This window comes from Chrysemys picta, chromosome 6, assembly GCF_011386835.1.
Source record: "Chrysemys picta bellii isolate R12L10 chromosome 6, ASM1138683v2, whole genome shotgun sequence".
Taxonomy (NCBI): domain Eukaryota; kingdom Metazoa; phylum Chordata; order Testudines; family Emydidae; genus Chrysemys; species Chrysemys picta.
The window spans coordinates 54,714,983-54,730,975 of NC_088796.1; the positions used below are offsets into that span (position 1 = coordinate 54,714,983).

Consider the following 15,993-nt stretch of genomic DNA (forward strand, 5'->3'; position numbering starts at 1 on the left):
TTTTGAACCCTCCATCTTGAATAATTAGCCTAGAGATTTCAGACTCAGAATTGTCAATCCAAGATTGTGTTTCAAAATGTGATTTCAGTATGTCCCTGGGGGAGAAGGATTTGCTATGTACAATGCAAGTCTATTAAAAAGAGGTTTAGAGTCCCACATTCCTTGTTTGGACTAGCAAAATTGCGAAGTCCATGTATTAGGAAAGTGGTTTTCTCTTTCCTCACTTGGCTACAGACTGAATACCAAAGGAATACTCATTTTCCTAATGCATGGACATCACCGCCCTGCAGCAGGACTGAAAATTCTCTTGTTCCTGCTCTTTCTGGGTGTTGAAACTCTAGGGTCTGAGAGAAGCCTGAGAGTGAATAATATCATTCGGAATGTAGGGGTGTTGCAGACTCTGTGACAGGAGTTCCGAGTCTGTTAAAGGGAGGAAGAGAACTGCCGGTTACCGAATGGGAATGCTTACTTTTTAATCATGTTTACATAATTTAAAAAGATTCATAATGGAGGCCAGTAACAGGAGCATTAATAAGTGTGCCAAATATACTTTCTATGGGATACACATTCATGCTCAATATAAAAAATGTTTTGCTCCTCTCCACAGATTGACCAAATACAACTAAAACATGTCAGATATGACTAGATATAGCTAAAACATATTGAAACTGGAATAATAGAAAATTTCCACTTTATCTGTGATGTGAAATTTCAGTATGACCAAGTTTAGAGTACATTGGACCCACTAGCCATTACTGAAAAAACGATGCGTTATTCCACAGGTTCCCCCCCTCCCTGAAAAATAGTACACACGTTACAGGAAACTAACCCCAGGGCAGGTCTAACTTACTCATCAACTAATTTTCTTTATCCATAACACCACTAGGAGGGGGGCTGAATGGTCCCAACATAATTTTGTCCAAGATATTGAGTAAAAAAGCATTTTTTGTAAACATCGGGCAGGCATCAAGCATATGTGGATGGGTCCACCTCTTTTTTGGTCCAAATACATTAATACAAATAGTGCCTCTGTCTGTCCCTGTGAAAGTTTGTGTAATAGAACCCAAAATACAATTGGTGGAAAGTCCACCTGGAACAGCAGCACAGTGGTGCAAGCCAACTTCAATCCTTGCTTTGCCAAAGGAGCTGGGACAGCTAACACAACCTATCAGACATATAGGTCTGGCCTAGAGAGGGCAGAATTGGCAGTTTCTGAGATGCACCTATTTAACAAATCTCATAGACAGCGTCTCACCTCTTGTGGAGACCTGGCCTAATACATAGCTGCCTTCCTCTCCAAAACCCATGAAGGAATGCTGTAGCTGCCCTCTGTTCTCCCCTGGGGTGGATCCTCAGCTCAGCTGCCATTGCAGACCCTGTAGGTGCAACTCTGGCCTTGTGTAGTACACCTCTACCCCAATATAATGCTGTCCTCGGGAGCCAAAAAATCTTACCGCGTTATAGGTGAAACTGCGTTATATCGAACTCGCTTTGATCTGCTGAAGTGAGCAGCCCCGCCCCCCTGGAGCACTGCTTTACTGCGTTATATTCGAATTCGTGTTATATCGAGTTGCGTTATATCGGGATAGAGGTGTATTAGAAACCATTGTCCCAAAGAAAGGAATCCTGTAAATATTTATGTTGCATTAATGTGTTTATCACTCCTACAAAGGCAACAACAATGTGTTAAAATCATTTTATTTGAAAATCTGTGAGGAAAAATAAACAATAGTAAACAGAAGCTCACAGAGACAGTCAACTCAAGAGTATTTGAAATTGCATGTTTATTAATGAAACGTGTCTGTGGAAATCAGATGTGTAAAATATTGCCACCGAGGCTGCAATTTTTGAAACAGAACCACAGCAGTGTATAGATGTGTTATAATCCTTTAAACCGGGGTAGGCAACCTATGGCATGAGTGCCAAAGGCGGCACGTGAGCTGAGTTTCAGTGGCACTCACACTGCCTGGGCTCTGGCCAGCAGTGCAGGGGGCTCTGCATTTTAATTTAATTTTAAATGAAGCTTCTTAAACATTTTTAAAACCTTATTTACTTTACATACAACAGTTTAGTTATATATTATAGACTTATAGAAAGAGACCTTCTAAAAATGTTAAAATGTATTACTGGCACACAAAACCTTAAATTAGAGTGAATAAATGAAGACTTGGCACACCACTTCTAAAAGGCTGCCGATCCCTGCTTTAAACTCAGGACAAATTCTGTTTTCATTGATGCTGGCACGAATTCAGAGTAACTACATTGATTTTAGTAGTGTAACTATGAGCAGAATTTTGTATATAGAAGGCAAGGTATGCAACTTCAGTTCAGCAGATAAAAAGATGTGGGCTGGAAAACTGTAGAAGTAGGGGTATGAACAGATATTTGTTTTGCTGGCCTCAGGAAAAATTAACGTAATACTTTTGGGGAGGGCAAAGCTCTGAAAACCCGAATATTTAAATGCCTTACGAGAAGATTTGAGACATACAAGTATAAACAAATAAGAGAGTGTACAAAGTCATAACAGCCTAGAGAAAAAAGTAGAGACAAAGAGGCAAAATGTTATTATTTGCCAGCTATTTTAATTTTGCAAGTCAAAAGGTTATTTTGTCTGGCAATGTTAGCCATATAGGTCCGGTTCATGTAAGTATTTACATATGTGTTTAACTTAATACATGTGACTAGTCCCCTTGAAGTCAATGGAACAACTAATAGGCATGACGTTAAGAGTAAGCATAAATGCTTGAGGGTCAGGACCATAATAATAGAAAAGGATACATTTTCATAAATGTACACAGAAATAAATTATTGTTAATAATAAAATGAGTTGTTCATGCAACTCTTAAAACATTGCACTGTTTATGTCATAATAGCCAAACAAATATACAGTATCTGGTTTTTGTATGTTGTGTTTTATTGTTACTGTGGGAATATCATCTGCATACTTTTATGACATTTTGAAGAAAAAAAAAGATAGGTGAATTAGCAAGGGTAGATTTCTCCATAGAACACATAGACTGTTATTGTTCTGTAGGCATGCAATTCCAACCAAACACTTCTTTAGCTTGGGTATATGATTCTGAATCTCCATCCATCATCCTACATAAGCAACAACAGTTTTATATAGTAGGTTCTACACCACCACGCAGGTTCTTTAGTCTTTAAATGCTTCTGATCAGCACTCTAATCCCTGCTCTGCTGAGCATGGTTCAGAGACACAGGAATGGACATCACAGTATAGAAATAGAAAGTGCAATGCTCCTCCTATGCTTAAGAGATATTAGAAAAAAATGGAATAAGGACTAAGGTCTAGCAGGTTCTAGTGCACAAAAAAAGCTGGATACCAAAGTAACACCACTGCAAGAACCTGGATCTGATTCCTGTCAGATCCAGCCAAATTTAGGCCACAAACTCAGAAACAGTACCATCAAAATAGAAAACAAGTTGGTTCTACTATTCCACAAAGAAAACAAAAACTAAACCAAACCAAAACCAAACAAAATTTGTACCCCAACACATCCTAATACAAGAAAGCTGTAGAAGAAAACTCTGACTGTATTCCAGGATCCTGTTATATCTGGTTAAGGTTTGGCCGCCCAGTTTTACATGGTGCATCTGCAGCTTTTTTTAGTTCACTAGACTAAACCGGATCCCAGTATGCTGGTGCAACAGCGCTGCAAAAGCACACATCTGGCAAGTGAATCTAACAAGATCCAAACCCTAGCACTGTTTTTTAGAGGCGCTGTTGCACTGGAGTGCATAGAGCCGCACTGGTGAGATTCATGGCTCCATATATTCTTTATTTAAGCAGTAGAACTTGGTGGTCTGGAAACAAAATGGTCAGGATGTGTCGGGTGCAGTAGACTCGGCTAGGTTTGTCCTCTCCTTTGACGTTATAACCCGGGGGCCAAAAATCATCATGCTCCAGATAGCGCCAGCTCTTTCTTTTCCCCCATGCGCGATCCCTGCAAGGCTCCAGGTGAATCCAGCTTTTACCTTGCTCCCTGACTCAGGGCCGGCCGGAACCACAGGAGCGCAGTAGCGCGCCCCTCGCGCATGCGCTCAGCCAGCCCCTCGCGGGCGGCCCTGGCGCGCATGCGCAATGTGAAGGGAGCCGCTCGCTAGTCTCCCTGCCTTTCCCCCCCACCCCGCCCAGCCTGGCCCGTGCCCGTTCCGAAGCTGCGCTCGCTGCGGGCGGGGTGAGTCTCCGCGGGAGCCGCTCCCGTCCCGGCCGCAGGGGGATGAGGCAGCCGCGCCGTGGCCCTGCCGCGCTGCCCTGAATCCAGCCCCCGCCCAGCCGGGTATTGTTCGCAGCCGCCGCCGCTGGGGAAGTTCGCTGGTCCCAGTCCCGGCTCCGCTCCCCGCTGGGGCGGGGCGGGGGGTCTCGGCCCCTCGGTCGCCTCCTCCCCGGCGTGCGGAGGGGGCGAGGCTCACCATGATGGCGGCCGAAGCTCCAGGCGAGGAGGGCGGCTCGGCGAGCGCCGCCGGGGAGCCGGGGCATTGCCCTGCCCTGTGCCGGGGCAAGGGGCCGCAGGGCTCCGGCGCGGGTAGCCCGGGCGCCGCCCCCCCTTTGTGCCCGGCGCTGGGACTCCTGGCCCGGGGCTCGGGGCCTGCCCCTCCGGCGGCGGCAGGCGGCGCAGTGGCCGCCGGGCTGGAGCAGGAGATGCCCAGGGGGGCGGTTGCCCCGCAGGAACCCGGCCCAACAGGAGGTCCGGCCCCTGGGGGCTTCCCTCCGCTGCCGCCCCCGCCGCTGCCGCTGGTAGGGGGGCTGGGCACCGTGGATGAAGGAGACTCGCTGGACGGGCCGGAGTACGAAGAGGAGGAGGTGGCCATCCCGCTCACCGCGCCCCCGACTAACCAGTGAGTAACTGACCCCTCCGTTCCCCGCTTGCTGCCCCTCCGAGGGGGACGGGAGCCGGCTATGCGGCCACTCTCGCTCCCCTCCCCCTTTCCCAGTGGAAAGTGTGTGTCAAATTCCGGCCAGGCCCTGCAAGTTTTGCACTCGCCCCCGGGATCCCGTTTAAATAGACCTAGTCAGTTGCTTGCATGGAAAGTGCTGAAGTATTGGCGCTGAGGGCTGCTGGAATCTGTGTTTTCATCGGGGGTGGATCCTCAGCCTGGACAGCGGCTGACTTGGATGGACTGAAGCACATAAGAACGGCCATACTGGGTCAGACCAATGGTCAGGCTAGGCCAGTGTCCGCTCCTGTCTTCTGACAGTGGCCAATACCAGGTGGTTCAGAGGGAATGATCGGAACAGGGCACTTGTGGTGATCCATCCCCTGTCGTCCAGTCCGATCATCTGACAGTCTAAGGCTCAGAGACACCCAGAGCATTGGAAAGTCTGAAACGTTCCTGTGCTCCCCAAGTAGAGTTGGATGTTTTTAGAGTCTCATGTTTAAAATGAACAAAGAAATTCTCCAGAGAGCTAGAAAAAACAGTATGGCAAACACTCAGCTAGATATTTGATTTGGTCTTCTGGGTTTTCAGTACTAATTGCAGCACTGTGAATCTTCACAAATGGTAAATAGTACCACAAAAGGAATGGGAAGCTCAGATGATTATTAAACTAGACCTTAGGAAGCTTTGTCAATTTTTTTGGGAGCATGTTATCCATTTTTAGACTCTTCCAAAATGTAGTAGTAAATAGTCATTGTGAGACTATAGCTATACCATAAGAAAACCTTTCATATGCATGCTGTGTATAACTACACACAGAAAATTTTATAGATTGTACCTTTTTAAAGTTGATGTAATTAAATGTCTTTGCATTTTAAAGTACTGGTATTTATTTTTCGTAAGCAATGAATTTAATAGCATGGTGTTCAGCTAACTTTAAAGGTGTTTGTGTTTAATTGGATTGTTTGAAAAATATTGGGAATTGAGTAACAGCAATAGTAGGTATTTTACAGTAAGATTTCACTGTGCTTGTCCTTCCATTAGCTTAATAAGGATTCCTGTAGTGTTGATAATATTAAGGGAAATCTTACCTGTTATCCAGGACAATGGTTGTGTTTTATATATATTCTATTATCTGATACTTGCACACACATCATTAGTGTGCAGCATTTGTGTGTACAATTAGTGATAACTCTAAATGGAAGAAATCAGAGGTACTAATAACCCACTTGTAAGGTGTCTAAAGGTTTATATAAAGCAATTTCAAGGTTTATATTAGGACAGACAATTACACTGAAGTGTGTCTGTTTATTGTCCCAGAAACAAAATTGATGTTTTTTAAGTTAGTATTTAGGAATCAAGCATTAACTAAGTTAAGGTGAATGTTTATATTTTGGATAAATTAGAGCTATAAGGCATAAAAGGTATATTTTACAATCTAAAATAACATTCAGATTGGTGCTGGTAATGTTTATCCAAGAATGTGCTAACGTAGTCTTGACAGTTTGTCAGATGAAAGTGTTGTGTTCATTTGCACTTTCTACAATATTTATCATTCTTGAGTTTAACTTAAAATTCTTCTTGCCTTGTTCTGTGCATGTGAATTTAGGGCTTTCAGAGGCTTCCTCTATTTCCTACTCCCTCTCACCCCCACAATCATTTACCCATTTCATGCTGAAAAGATGCAAAAGCTGCCTCTTGTTTTGTGTGTATAAAGATAAAATGAAATTTGCATAGCTATAAAATATACCTTATCCTAGCCTTCTGTACTTCTGCCTGACAGGAACTGAATGAGTTTTTTAAATAAAGTAAATAAAACAGACAAGCATATACTTCTGTGGAGGTTCTTGTTTAGTACCAGTACAGGAGGAAAAAATCTTTTGCATCCTGTAATAGCTCAGATATCAGAGACAGTTAAAGATCCACATGAATTCTATACTTTTTCCAGCATTCAGGATGATAATGGCATAAGTATACAAGGCGTAGCCATTGTACAAGAATGAGGGCATAGAGTTTAATATAAAACATGTTTTTTAACCTTATCAGTCTTTCCAATGATTTATTTATTGATTGATTGATTATAACAGTTCCTGAAGATCAGGGCCTCATTATTTTAAGAACTGTAAAAACATATAGTAAGAGACAGTCCTGGCCACAAAGAGATTAAAAAAAAAAATCTAAATTGAACAAGGATGAGAAGGGAAATGAAGGCACAGAGACGTGAAGTGACTTGTCCAAGGTCATACAGTAAGTCACTGGTAGAAGGAGAACCTAGACTTCTGACTCCCAGTTCATTGCCTTGTCTGCTAGACAATACTGCCTCTCTTCGGCTGTAAACATATTTCTCAAATGGCAGTATAGGCAAATAACTTGAAAGTGCCTATTGTTTTTGGAATTATTGTGTTAGGGGATTGGGTGGCTATTTAGAGCTCCGAATAATCACTAATCTAAAATAAATTTCATTGTGACTGCCAACACTTTATTAAATGTAACCAATTTCTACAATTCTGTCGCAGAACAAGATAAATTTGTGGGCATGACAGCAATGTACTAATTCTGACATGTTGTCTAGTCTACTGCAAACCAGTAACTTTATAGATATATCCTTTTCAAAGACTAAGAAGGCGCCAATCTTGCAAACACCTAAGTACATACTGAACTTTACTTGCATTAGTAAGTGGGACTATTCACACGATTAAAGTTAAGCACATGAATAAGTCTATGTTGGATCAAGGCTTGATTGTGTAGCTGGGTGTTTTCCTTCTAATGTCTAGAAATTCTTTAATGTTCTCTTCAAATATTGCATAATCTCATTTTTATATTCCTTATAAGCATGAAATTAGATCACTAGTTGGAAATTTAGTTAATTTCAGAAGGAGAAGTTGTTTCAGGGAACTACACCTGCCTCTGTCTACTTGTTTTTTGTTACTTTAGAATCCCTTTTCTGTATTTTAATTTTTTTCTCCTGTTCGTGTGAAAGACCCAAACAAATGGGAAAGCACGTGATTGTACAGGAAAAAACAGTGACACTGAATTTACACAAAGTAAACAGACTAAGGAAAACTTACCCATTTCCAATCTTTGTTATAGTAATTTTAGGTGTCGCTGAAGTTGACAGTACCTTGTATCCTTCCCAGCACCATTACCACCCTTTTTTGTAGAGTGCAAACAAAAGTGCCTTTTATTGCTGATAATCAATAAATTATGACTTGACCACTTATGAGACTAAGGTTTAATATGTGCTCCTAAGGGTTGTTTCTTCTTTAGCAGTATATTGTAAGGCTCTGAGTAAATAATGTCTTTATTAGTTGATCTCTCTAAGGCCTGGTCTACACTATGACTTTAATTCGGATTTAGCAGCGTTAAATCGAATTAACCCTGCACCCGTCCATACAATGAAGCCATTTATTTCGAAATAAAGGGCTCTTAAAATCAATTTCTGTACTCCACCCCGACGAGCAGAGTCGCGCCGAAATCGATATTGTCATTTCGAATTAGGGTTAGTGTGGCCGCAGTGTGATGGTATTGGCCTCCGGGAGCTATCCCACAGTGCACCATTGTGACCGCTCTGGACAGCAATCTGAACTCGGATGCACTGGCCAGGAAGACAGGAAAAGCCCCGCGAACATTTGAATTTTATTTCCTGTTTGCCCAGCGTGGAGAGCACAGGTGACCACAGAGAGCTCATCAGCACAGGTAACCATGCAGTCCGATAATCGAAAGAGAGCACCAGCATGGACCGTACAGGAGGTACTGGATCTGATCGCAATAGGGGGAGAGGATTCAGTGCTAGCAGAACTTTGTTCGAAAAGACGAAATGCCAAAACTTTTGAAAAAATCTCCAAGGGCATGCTGGAGAGAGGCCATAATAGGGACTCAGATCAGTGCCGCGTGAAAGTCAAGGAGCTCAGACAAGCCTATCAAAAAACAAAGGAGGCAAATGGTCGCTCCGGGTCAGAGCCGTGGACATGCCGCTTCTACGCCGAGCTGCATGGAGTTCTAGGAGGCCGCCACCACTACCCCACCTCTGACCGTGGATTCCGAGGCGGGGATAATCTCATCAGCTACACCTGAGGATTCTGCGGACGGGGAAGAGGAGGAGGAGGAGGACGAGCTTGCGGAGAGCATCCAGCACTCCGTTCTCCCCAACAGCCAGGATCTTTTTCTCAGCCTGACTGAAGTACCCTTCCAACCCTTCCAAGCCAGTATCCAAGACCATGACCCCATGGAAGGGACCTCAGGTGAGTTTACCTTTTAAAATATAAAACTTGTTTTAAAAGCAAGCATTTTTTAATGACTACTTTGCCCTGAGGACTTAGGATGCATTCGCGGCCAGTACAGCTACTGGAAAAGTCTGTTAACGTGTCTGGGGATGGAGCGGAAATCCTCCAGGGACATCCCCATGAAGCTCTCCTGGAGGTACTCCAAAAGCCTTGCCACAAGGTTTCTGGGCAGTGCAGCCTTATTCCGTCCTCCATGGTAGGACACTTGACCACGCCATGCTTGCAGCAAGTAATCTGGTATCACTGCATGACAAAGCCTGGCAGCGTATGGTCCCGGTGTTTGCTGGCATTCAAGCAACATCCGTTCTTTATCTCGCTGTGTAATCCTCAGGAGAGTGATATCGCTCATGGTAACCTGGTTGAAATACGGGAATTTAATTAAGGGGACAGAGGTGGCCGTTCCTACTGAGCTGTTTGCCTGTGGCTGAAAAGAAATCCTACCCGCAGTTAGCCAAGCACAGGGGGGGCGGAGGGGGAATTGTCCCAGAGCTTTTCGTGTTCCCTGATACCAGCCATGTGGTGGGGGGAGGGGTAAAGTGATCATTCCAAAGAATTCATGGCGGGGTGGGGGGTGTTAGTTTGGTTCCTGCAGGGATCTTCCCTGATACTAGCCACGCGGTGGGGGGAGGGATAAAGCGATCATCCAGAGAATTGGATGCGGGGGGGGGGGGGGGAGTTAGTTTATTTTCTGCTGCTGAAGGTTAACAGGAAAACCACAGCACTCAACGGGCTTTGCTTGGTATGTGGGAAAGGAGGGCGCAGAAGCCAAAAGACAATGGCTTACCATGGCCGCATGCAAGCCGAATTCTGTTGCCCGGACCTGCGTCTGTGATCTCTAGCAGCAAAGCCACAGGCACTCAATATTAAGAGGCAAAATGCGACCTTGCACAGAAATCACATGTGCTATGTAATGTGAATAGTGTTGGTCACCGTGAAAGAGTATAAGCATTGTTCTGCAAAATGTATCTTTTTAAAAAATTTTCTCCTTTTTTCCCTCCCTCCAGCAGCTGCAAATTTTTGAAGCCTCCCTCCTCCGCCCCGAAGGCTATCTCAGATAAGGTGTCGGAAAAAGAAGACGCGAGACGAGATGTTCGCAGAAATCATGGAATCCACCCACAGTGAAAGAGCTCATCTGAATGAGTGGAAGGACACGGTTTCAAAGTATAGGAAAGAAGCCAGTGAACGTGAAGACAGGAGGGACCAACGTGGGACAGGAGGGACCAACGTGAGGAGAGGAGAGACGCTCGAGATGAGAGGTGGCGGCAGGAAGATCAGAGGAGGCAGGATGCAACGCTGGGGCTGCTGCGTGAGCAAACAGACATGCTCCAGCGTCTGGTGGAGCTTCAGGAACGGCAACAGGATAACAGAGTGCCGCTACAGCCCCTGTATAACCCCCCTCCCCGCTCACCATGTTCCATAGCCTCCTCACCCAGACGTGTAAGAACGCGGGGGGTGGGAGGGGGAGGCTCCGTACACCCTCCCATTCCACCCCAGTGGACAGCCCAAGCAAAAAGCTGTCATTTTTTTAACCTTTTTTTAGTGGCCTTTTCCTTCCCGACGATCCTCCTCCCAAACCCCACCCGGGTTCTCTCCCTCTTTTTATAATCAATTAATAAAGAATAAATGATTTTTAAATGATAGTGACTTTATTTCCTTTGAAAGCAAGCTGGGGAAAGGGGGAGGGTGGGTTCCTTACAGAGAATGAGTCAATAAAGGGGGCGGGTTTTCATGAAGGAGAAACAAACAGAAATTACACACTGTAGCCTGGCCAGTCATGAAACTGGTTTTCAAAGCTTCTCTGATGCACAGCGCTTCCTGGTGTGCTCTTCTAATCACCCTGGTGTCTGGCTGCGCGTAATCAGCAGCCAGGCGATTTGCCTCAGCCTCCCACCCCGCCATAAAGGTCTTGCCCTTACTGTCACAGAGATTGTGGAGCACACAGCAAGCAGAAATAACAATGGGGATATTGGTTTGGCTGAGGTCTGAGCGAGTCAGTAATGATTGCCAGCGACCTTTTAAACGGCCAAATGCACATTCTACCACCATTCTGCACTTGGTCAGCCTGTAGTTGAACAGCTCCTGACTCCCGTCCAGGCTGCCTGTGTATGGCCTCATGAGCCATGGCATTAAGGGGTAGGCTGGGTCCCCAAGAATAACTATTGGCATTTCAACATCCCCAACGGTTATTTTCTGGTCTGGGAAGTAAGTCCCTTGCTGCAGCCGTTTAAACAGAGTAGTGTTCCTGAAGACGCGAGCATCATGAACCCTTCCCGGCCAGCCCACGTTGATGTTGGTGAAACGTCCCTTGTGATCCACAAGTGCTTGCAGCACCACTGAAAAGTACCCCTTGCGGTTTATGTACTGGGTACCCTGGTGCTCTGGTGCCAAGATAGGGATATGGTTTCCATCTATCGCCGCACCACAGTTAGGGAATCCCATTGCAGCAAAGCCATCCACTATGACCTGCACGTTTTCCAGAGTCACTACCTTTGGTAGCAGCACCTCAGTGATTGCTTTGGCTACTTGCATCACAGCAGCCCCTACAATAGATTTGCCCACTCCAAATTGATTCCTGACTGACCGGTAACTGTCTGGCGTTGCAAGCTTCCACAGGGCTATTGCCACTCGCTTCTCAGCTGTGAGGGCTGCTCTCATCTTGGTATTCTGGCGTTTCAGGGCAGGGGACAGCAAGTCACAAAGTTCCATGAAAGTGCCCTTACGCATGCGAAAGTTTCGCAGCCACTGGGAATCGTCCCACACCTGCAACACTATGCGGTCCCACCAGTCTGTGCTTGTTTCCCGGGCCCAGAATTGGCGTTCCACGGATAGAACCTGCCCCATTAACAACATGATCTCCAAAGTACCGGGGCCCGTGGTTTGAGAGAATTCTGTGTCCATGCCCATGTCTTCATCACGCTTGTCGCTGCGCTGCCGTTGCCGCCGCCTCCTCGCCTCGTTTTTCTGGTCCTGGCTCAGCATAAACTGCACGAGAACGCACGAGGTGTTTACCGTGTTCATGACTGCTGTCTTGAGCTGAGCGGGCTCCATGCTTGCCATGGTATGGAGTCTGCAGTGTTCACCCAGAAAAAAAGGCGCGAAATGGTTGTCTGCCGTTGCGTTCATGGAGGGAGGGGTGAGGCTGTACCCAGAACCGCCTGCGACAATGTTTTTTGCTCCATCAGGCACTGGGATCTCAACCCAGAATTCCAATGGGCGGGGGAAACTGTGGGAACTATGGGATAGCTACCCACAGTGCAACGCTCTGGAAATCGACGCTAGCCCCGGTACATGGACGCACACCGCCGAATTAATGTGCTTAGTGTGGCCGCATACATTTGACTTTATACAATCTGTTTCCAAAATTCAAATTATATACATTCGGATTAATCCTGTGGTGTAGACATACTCAAAGTGTAACTTATAAGAAACAAAATAAGGATTAATATTCTACATCAATTTATAACAATAAAGCAGGTCTAAATTACAGATTTAATTACTGTTCTTTTAGAGCTAAATTAAACGTTAACCTCTTAAAACATGATCACAATTTAAATTTTGAAAGCAAAGTTATTCTAATATTCCACTAGTTTAAAGACAACTGCAACTGCAAACTCCACCCTTTCCTACTTCCCACTAGCTAATTCATCCCTTTTATAGAGGGAGTGTATTGTGGTTTGCTCATGTTCAGTAAATGTAACCTTTTCATTCTTTTAATAAAATATTTTACATATGTATCAAAGGTTGGGGGTGCTTCTTGTTACTACTGGTGATGGTCTTGGTGATGGTTACTCTTGGGTCTGGAGTAGGAGGCAGTATATTTTATGTAACAATAGCCACTAGTAGTGGTTTCCTTCTGCAAGCATCCTGGTTGAGGGCTGAATTAAACTGGTGGAGTTAGCAACCTGCTATCCAAGCATTACTGGAAATGATGCTACAGACCTTGTTTGGGGAACTGCTGATATACAACTTCTTTGCTAGCCTTGAGGGTTATTGAACCTTACAGTGAGATTCTACTTTGAAAAATATCTTTCTATGCAGAACACTGTTTGGCTTCATATATTTATAATTTCCAGATATTTTTTCTCATGTTACCAGTATAAAGATGCATCTTCCAACTTCTAGTCAGGAATACTAAACCTGGAATCTAAAGGTAAAATCTATTTTTCCTCATTTGTATATTGTCACCAGTAATAAAGCTGCTGCAGACCAAACACTCTGCATAGTTACATCTATGTGTATGTCTATACTGCATCTAGGAGCAAGCCATCCAGCACAGGTAAACAGACTCATGCTAGCAAAGCTGGAGTTAGAGTACTAAAAATTGCAATGTGAACATTGCAGCTCTGGTGGAGACTCAGGCTCTCCACCCAAGCTCAGTTCAAGGGGGTCAGGTGGGCTTGAAATCCTGAGCTGCACCCCAGCTGCAACATCCACATTGCTATTTTTAGCATGCTAGCATGAGCTTGGTTGGAAAAGTCTGTCTTCCTGTGCTCAGAGGCTTGCTCCCAGCAGCAGTGTAGACATACTTTGAGGTCTTTATAAGTGTACTAGTTACATGGAAACTAATGCAAAGGAAGACAGGGGTAGGGAAGTGAAGCATGGACAAGCTCTGCACTTCTTACTAGAATGCCTTAAATGTACTCTTCTGAGAGAAAGTGTGTTCCTCTTGGTTAGCTTGGAGCTTCCTTTACCCCATACCAGCTATTAGGAGAAAGGGGGAAAGTTTCTCTTTCGTATCTCTACTTTCCTGGACGTTGGAAAAGGAGGGAGGGGAAGAGAAGGATTTTATGTTTATTTTTACCCCCAAATTCTCTTGCTTCAAAAAGCTGAGACCTTGTTTATGCTACAGGTTACTTTGATATAACTTATATTGCTTGGGGTGTGAGTAATCCACAACCCTGAGTGACATAAATTATATCAACCTAAGCGCCAGTGTAGACAGTGCTATGTCAGGAAAGCTTCTCCCGCCATGCTACTGCCTCTCATGCATCTCCACCCCAAGTGCTAAAGTGGCACAGCGAAATCAGTGCTGCTGTAAGTGCTGTAGTGTAGATGTACTGTAGCCTGAGTGAAATTCCTAAGAATTGGATCAATTTCATGTCTTCATAAACCAGGGGTTCTGGGGGTCACGAGGTTATGACATGGGGGGGCGCGAGCTGTCAACCTCCACCCCAAACCCCGCTTTGCCTCCAGCATTTATAATGGTGTTAAATTAAAAACCACTTTTTATATATTTATAAGGGGGGGGGGTCTCACTCAGAGGCTTGCTATGAGAAAGGGGTCACCAATAAAAAAAAGTTTGAGAGCCACTGTCATAAACTCTTTTTGAACAGCAAGTGTGAAACTGACCTGAGTGTTGTATCTTTCCTTGTTCTGCTGCAGAACTGGCAATAGCAAGTACATACTCTGTTCTTTATTGCTGGTTAATAGGGATGAGGTTTTGAAAAAAGGAGAATGCTTTCCTCACTTCCCTGGCCCTGTTGAAGCTGCTTCTGTAGCTACTGCCTCCACCTCCTCCTGTCCCCCATCTCCCTTGAAAAGAAGCGTTTCCAATAGTTTTGGAGGATGCTGTCTAGTCTGTTGCTTTCTGTAGCAGTACTATTGAATTTACAAGAATTTGGTCAGTTTTACACTGGCATAGCAGTAGTAAAGCTGACAAGGTTCTTCTGCTACTGACACCTTTAAATCAACACTGTAAAACTTAGAAGTTCCAGTATTTGCAAATAAACTTTCACTTTTATATGGTACATTTTTTGAATAGTGATTATCAGAAGATGCTTGTGTTTAATTTGAACAGAGCGCCAGTAGCTTTATAGAATAAAATTGCTTGTCATAAAATTGTGTTCAAAACGTATCCCAAACTGATATCTTTACTGACTTGTTTTTTGTTACCTGTTGAGACAAAATATTAAATAATAAAAGATGGGGAAGAAAACAGCTAAAACATGAGACTGTAGTGTGTGGGAGAATGTTAAACAAATAAAGTGGAAGTGGAAGTGAAACATTATTATATCTGATTTTAGTGTGAAGTGTAGGTTTCATCAAATGAGTGTAATAAGTAACAGCTACAAAATTCTATAGCACTTCCGTCTGTTTCAGCAGCACGGGTGAGAGAATGTGTGCGCAGTTCTACAGTAGAAGTATTGCTGGTGTCCATACATTTAAAAATTCTAGAGCATAAAATCACCTTTTTGGTAATTACATTTATGTATGCTGGAGAATTTAATGCAAGTCCCAGGAAATAGTCTTAATGTCATACATTGGTTTTTCTGTATAGAAACAATAAATGATATAATTTCTCTTTTTAGTGTGTGTGAAGTTTATTTTCCCTCTCTTTAGCAAATTGATGTGGTAAACAGATAAAAATATCTACAAATGAAGTTTTTCATTGTACCTTTCTGTTCTTCTTAAGTAATGTATTTTGTCTTATCAAAACCTGATCCTGGGGTATAATGGAAAGAGAAGAAAACTTTGTTTATTTTTGTAAAATTGTACATCTGTGTGCTCAAGTTTTTTAAGATTACATGTGTGTGAAGAACATGCTTTTGCATAATAACTTAGTTATCCATAATTTTCTAAAATTGTCAATCTGGATGGTTTTTTGGCCAGATTAACTGGGGCAGCATGAATACGACCAGGTTTCATGATTTATAACTAATTACAAAGTAGAATGTTTGTGAAGATGTTCTTTAGAATCATAGAAGATTAGGGTTGGAAGAGACCTCAGGAGGTCATCTAGTCCAACCCCCTGCTCAAAGCAGGACCAGCACCAACTAAATCATCCCAGCCAGGGCTTTGTCAAGCTGGGCCT

The 15,993-nt window shown here is 44.0% G+C and overlaps 1 protein-coding gene and 1 long non-coding RNA gene across 3 annotated transcripts in view; both read left to right on the top strand.

Annotated features, from left to right (window-relative positions):
* Window positions 1-1,775: 1,775 nt before the first annotated feature.
* The window catches only part of RASA1 (RAS p21 protein activator 1), a 115,312-nt gene continuing 101,094 nt past the window's right edge, over window positions 1,776-15,993 (top strand). For both annotated transcript variants that reach the window (XM_065599151.1, XM_005288152.5), the window contains exon 1: window positions 1,776-4,860. In XM_065599151.1, the coding sequence (XP_065455223.1) occupies window positions 4,436-4,860 (425 nt within the window). In that variant the 5' untranslated portion in view covers window positions 1,776-4,435. The remainder of the gene's footprint in view (window positions 4,861-15,993) is intronic.
* On the top strand, window positions 8,208-10,822 carry LOC135984292 (uncharacterized). Its single transcript, XR_010602218.1, has 2 exons — window positions 8,208-9,140; window positions 10,187-10,822. It is a non-coding gene; the product is annotated as an uncharacterized LOC135984292 (long non-coding RNA).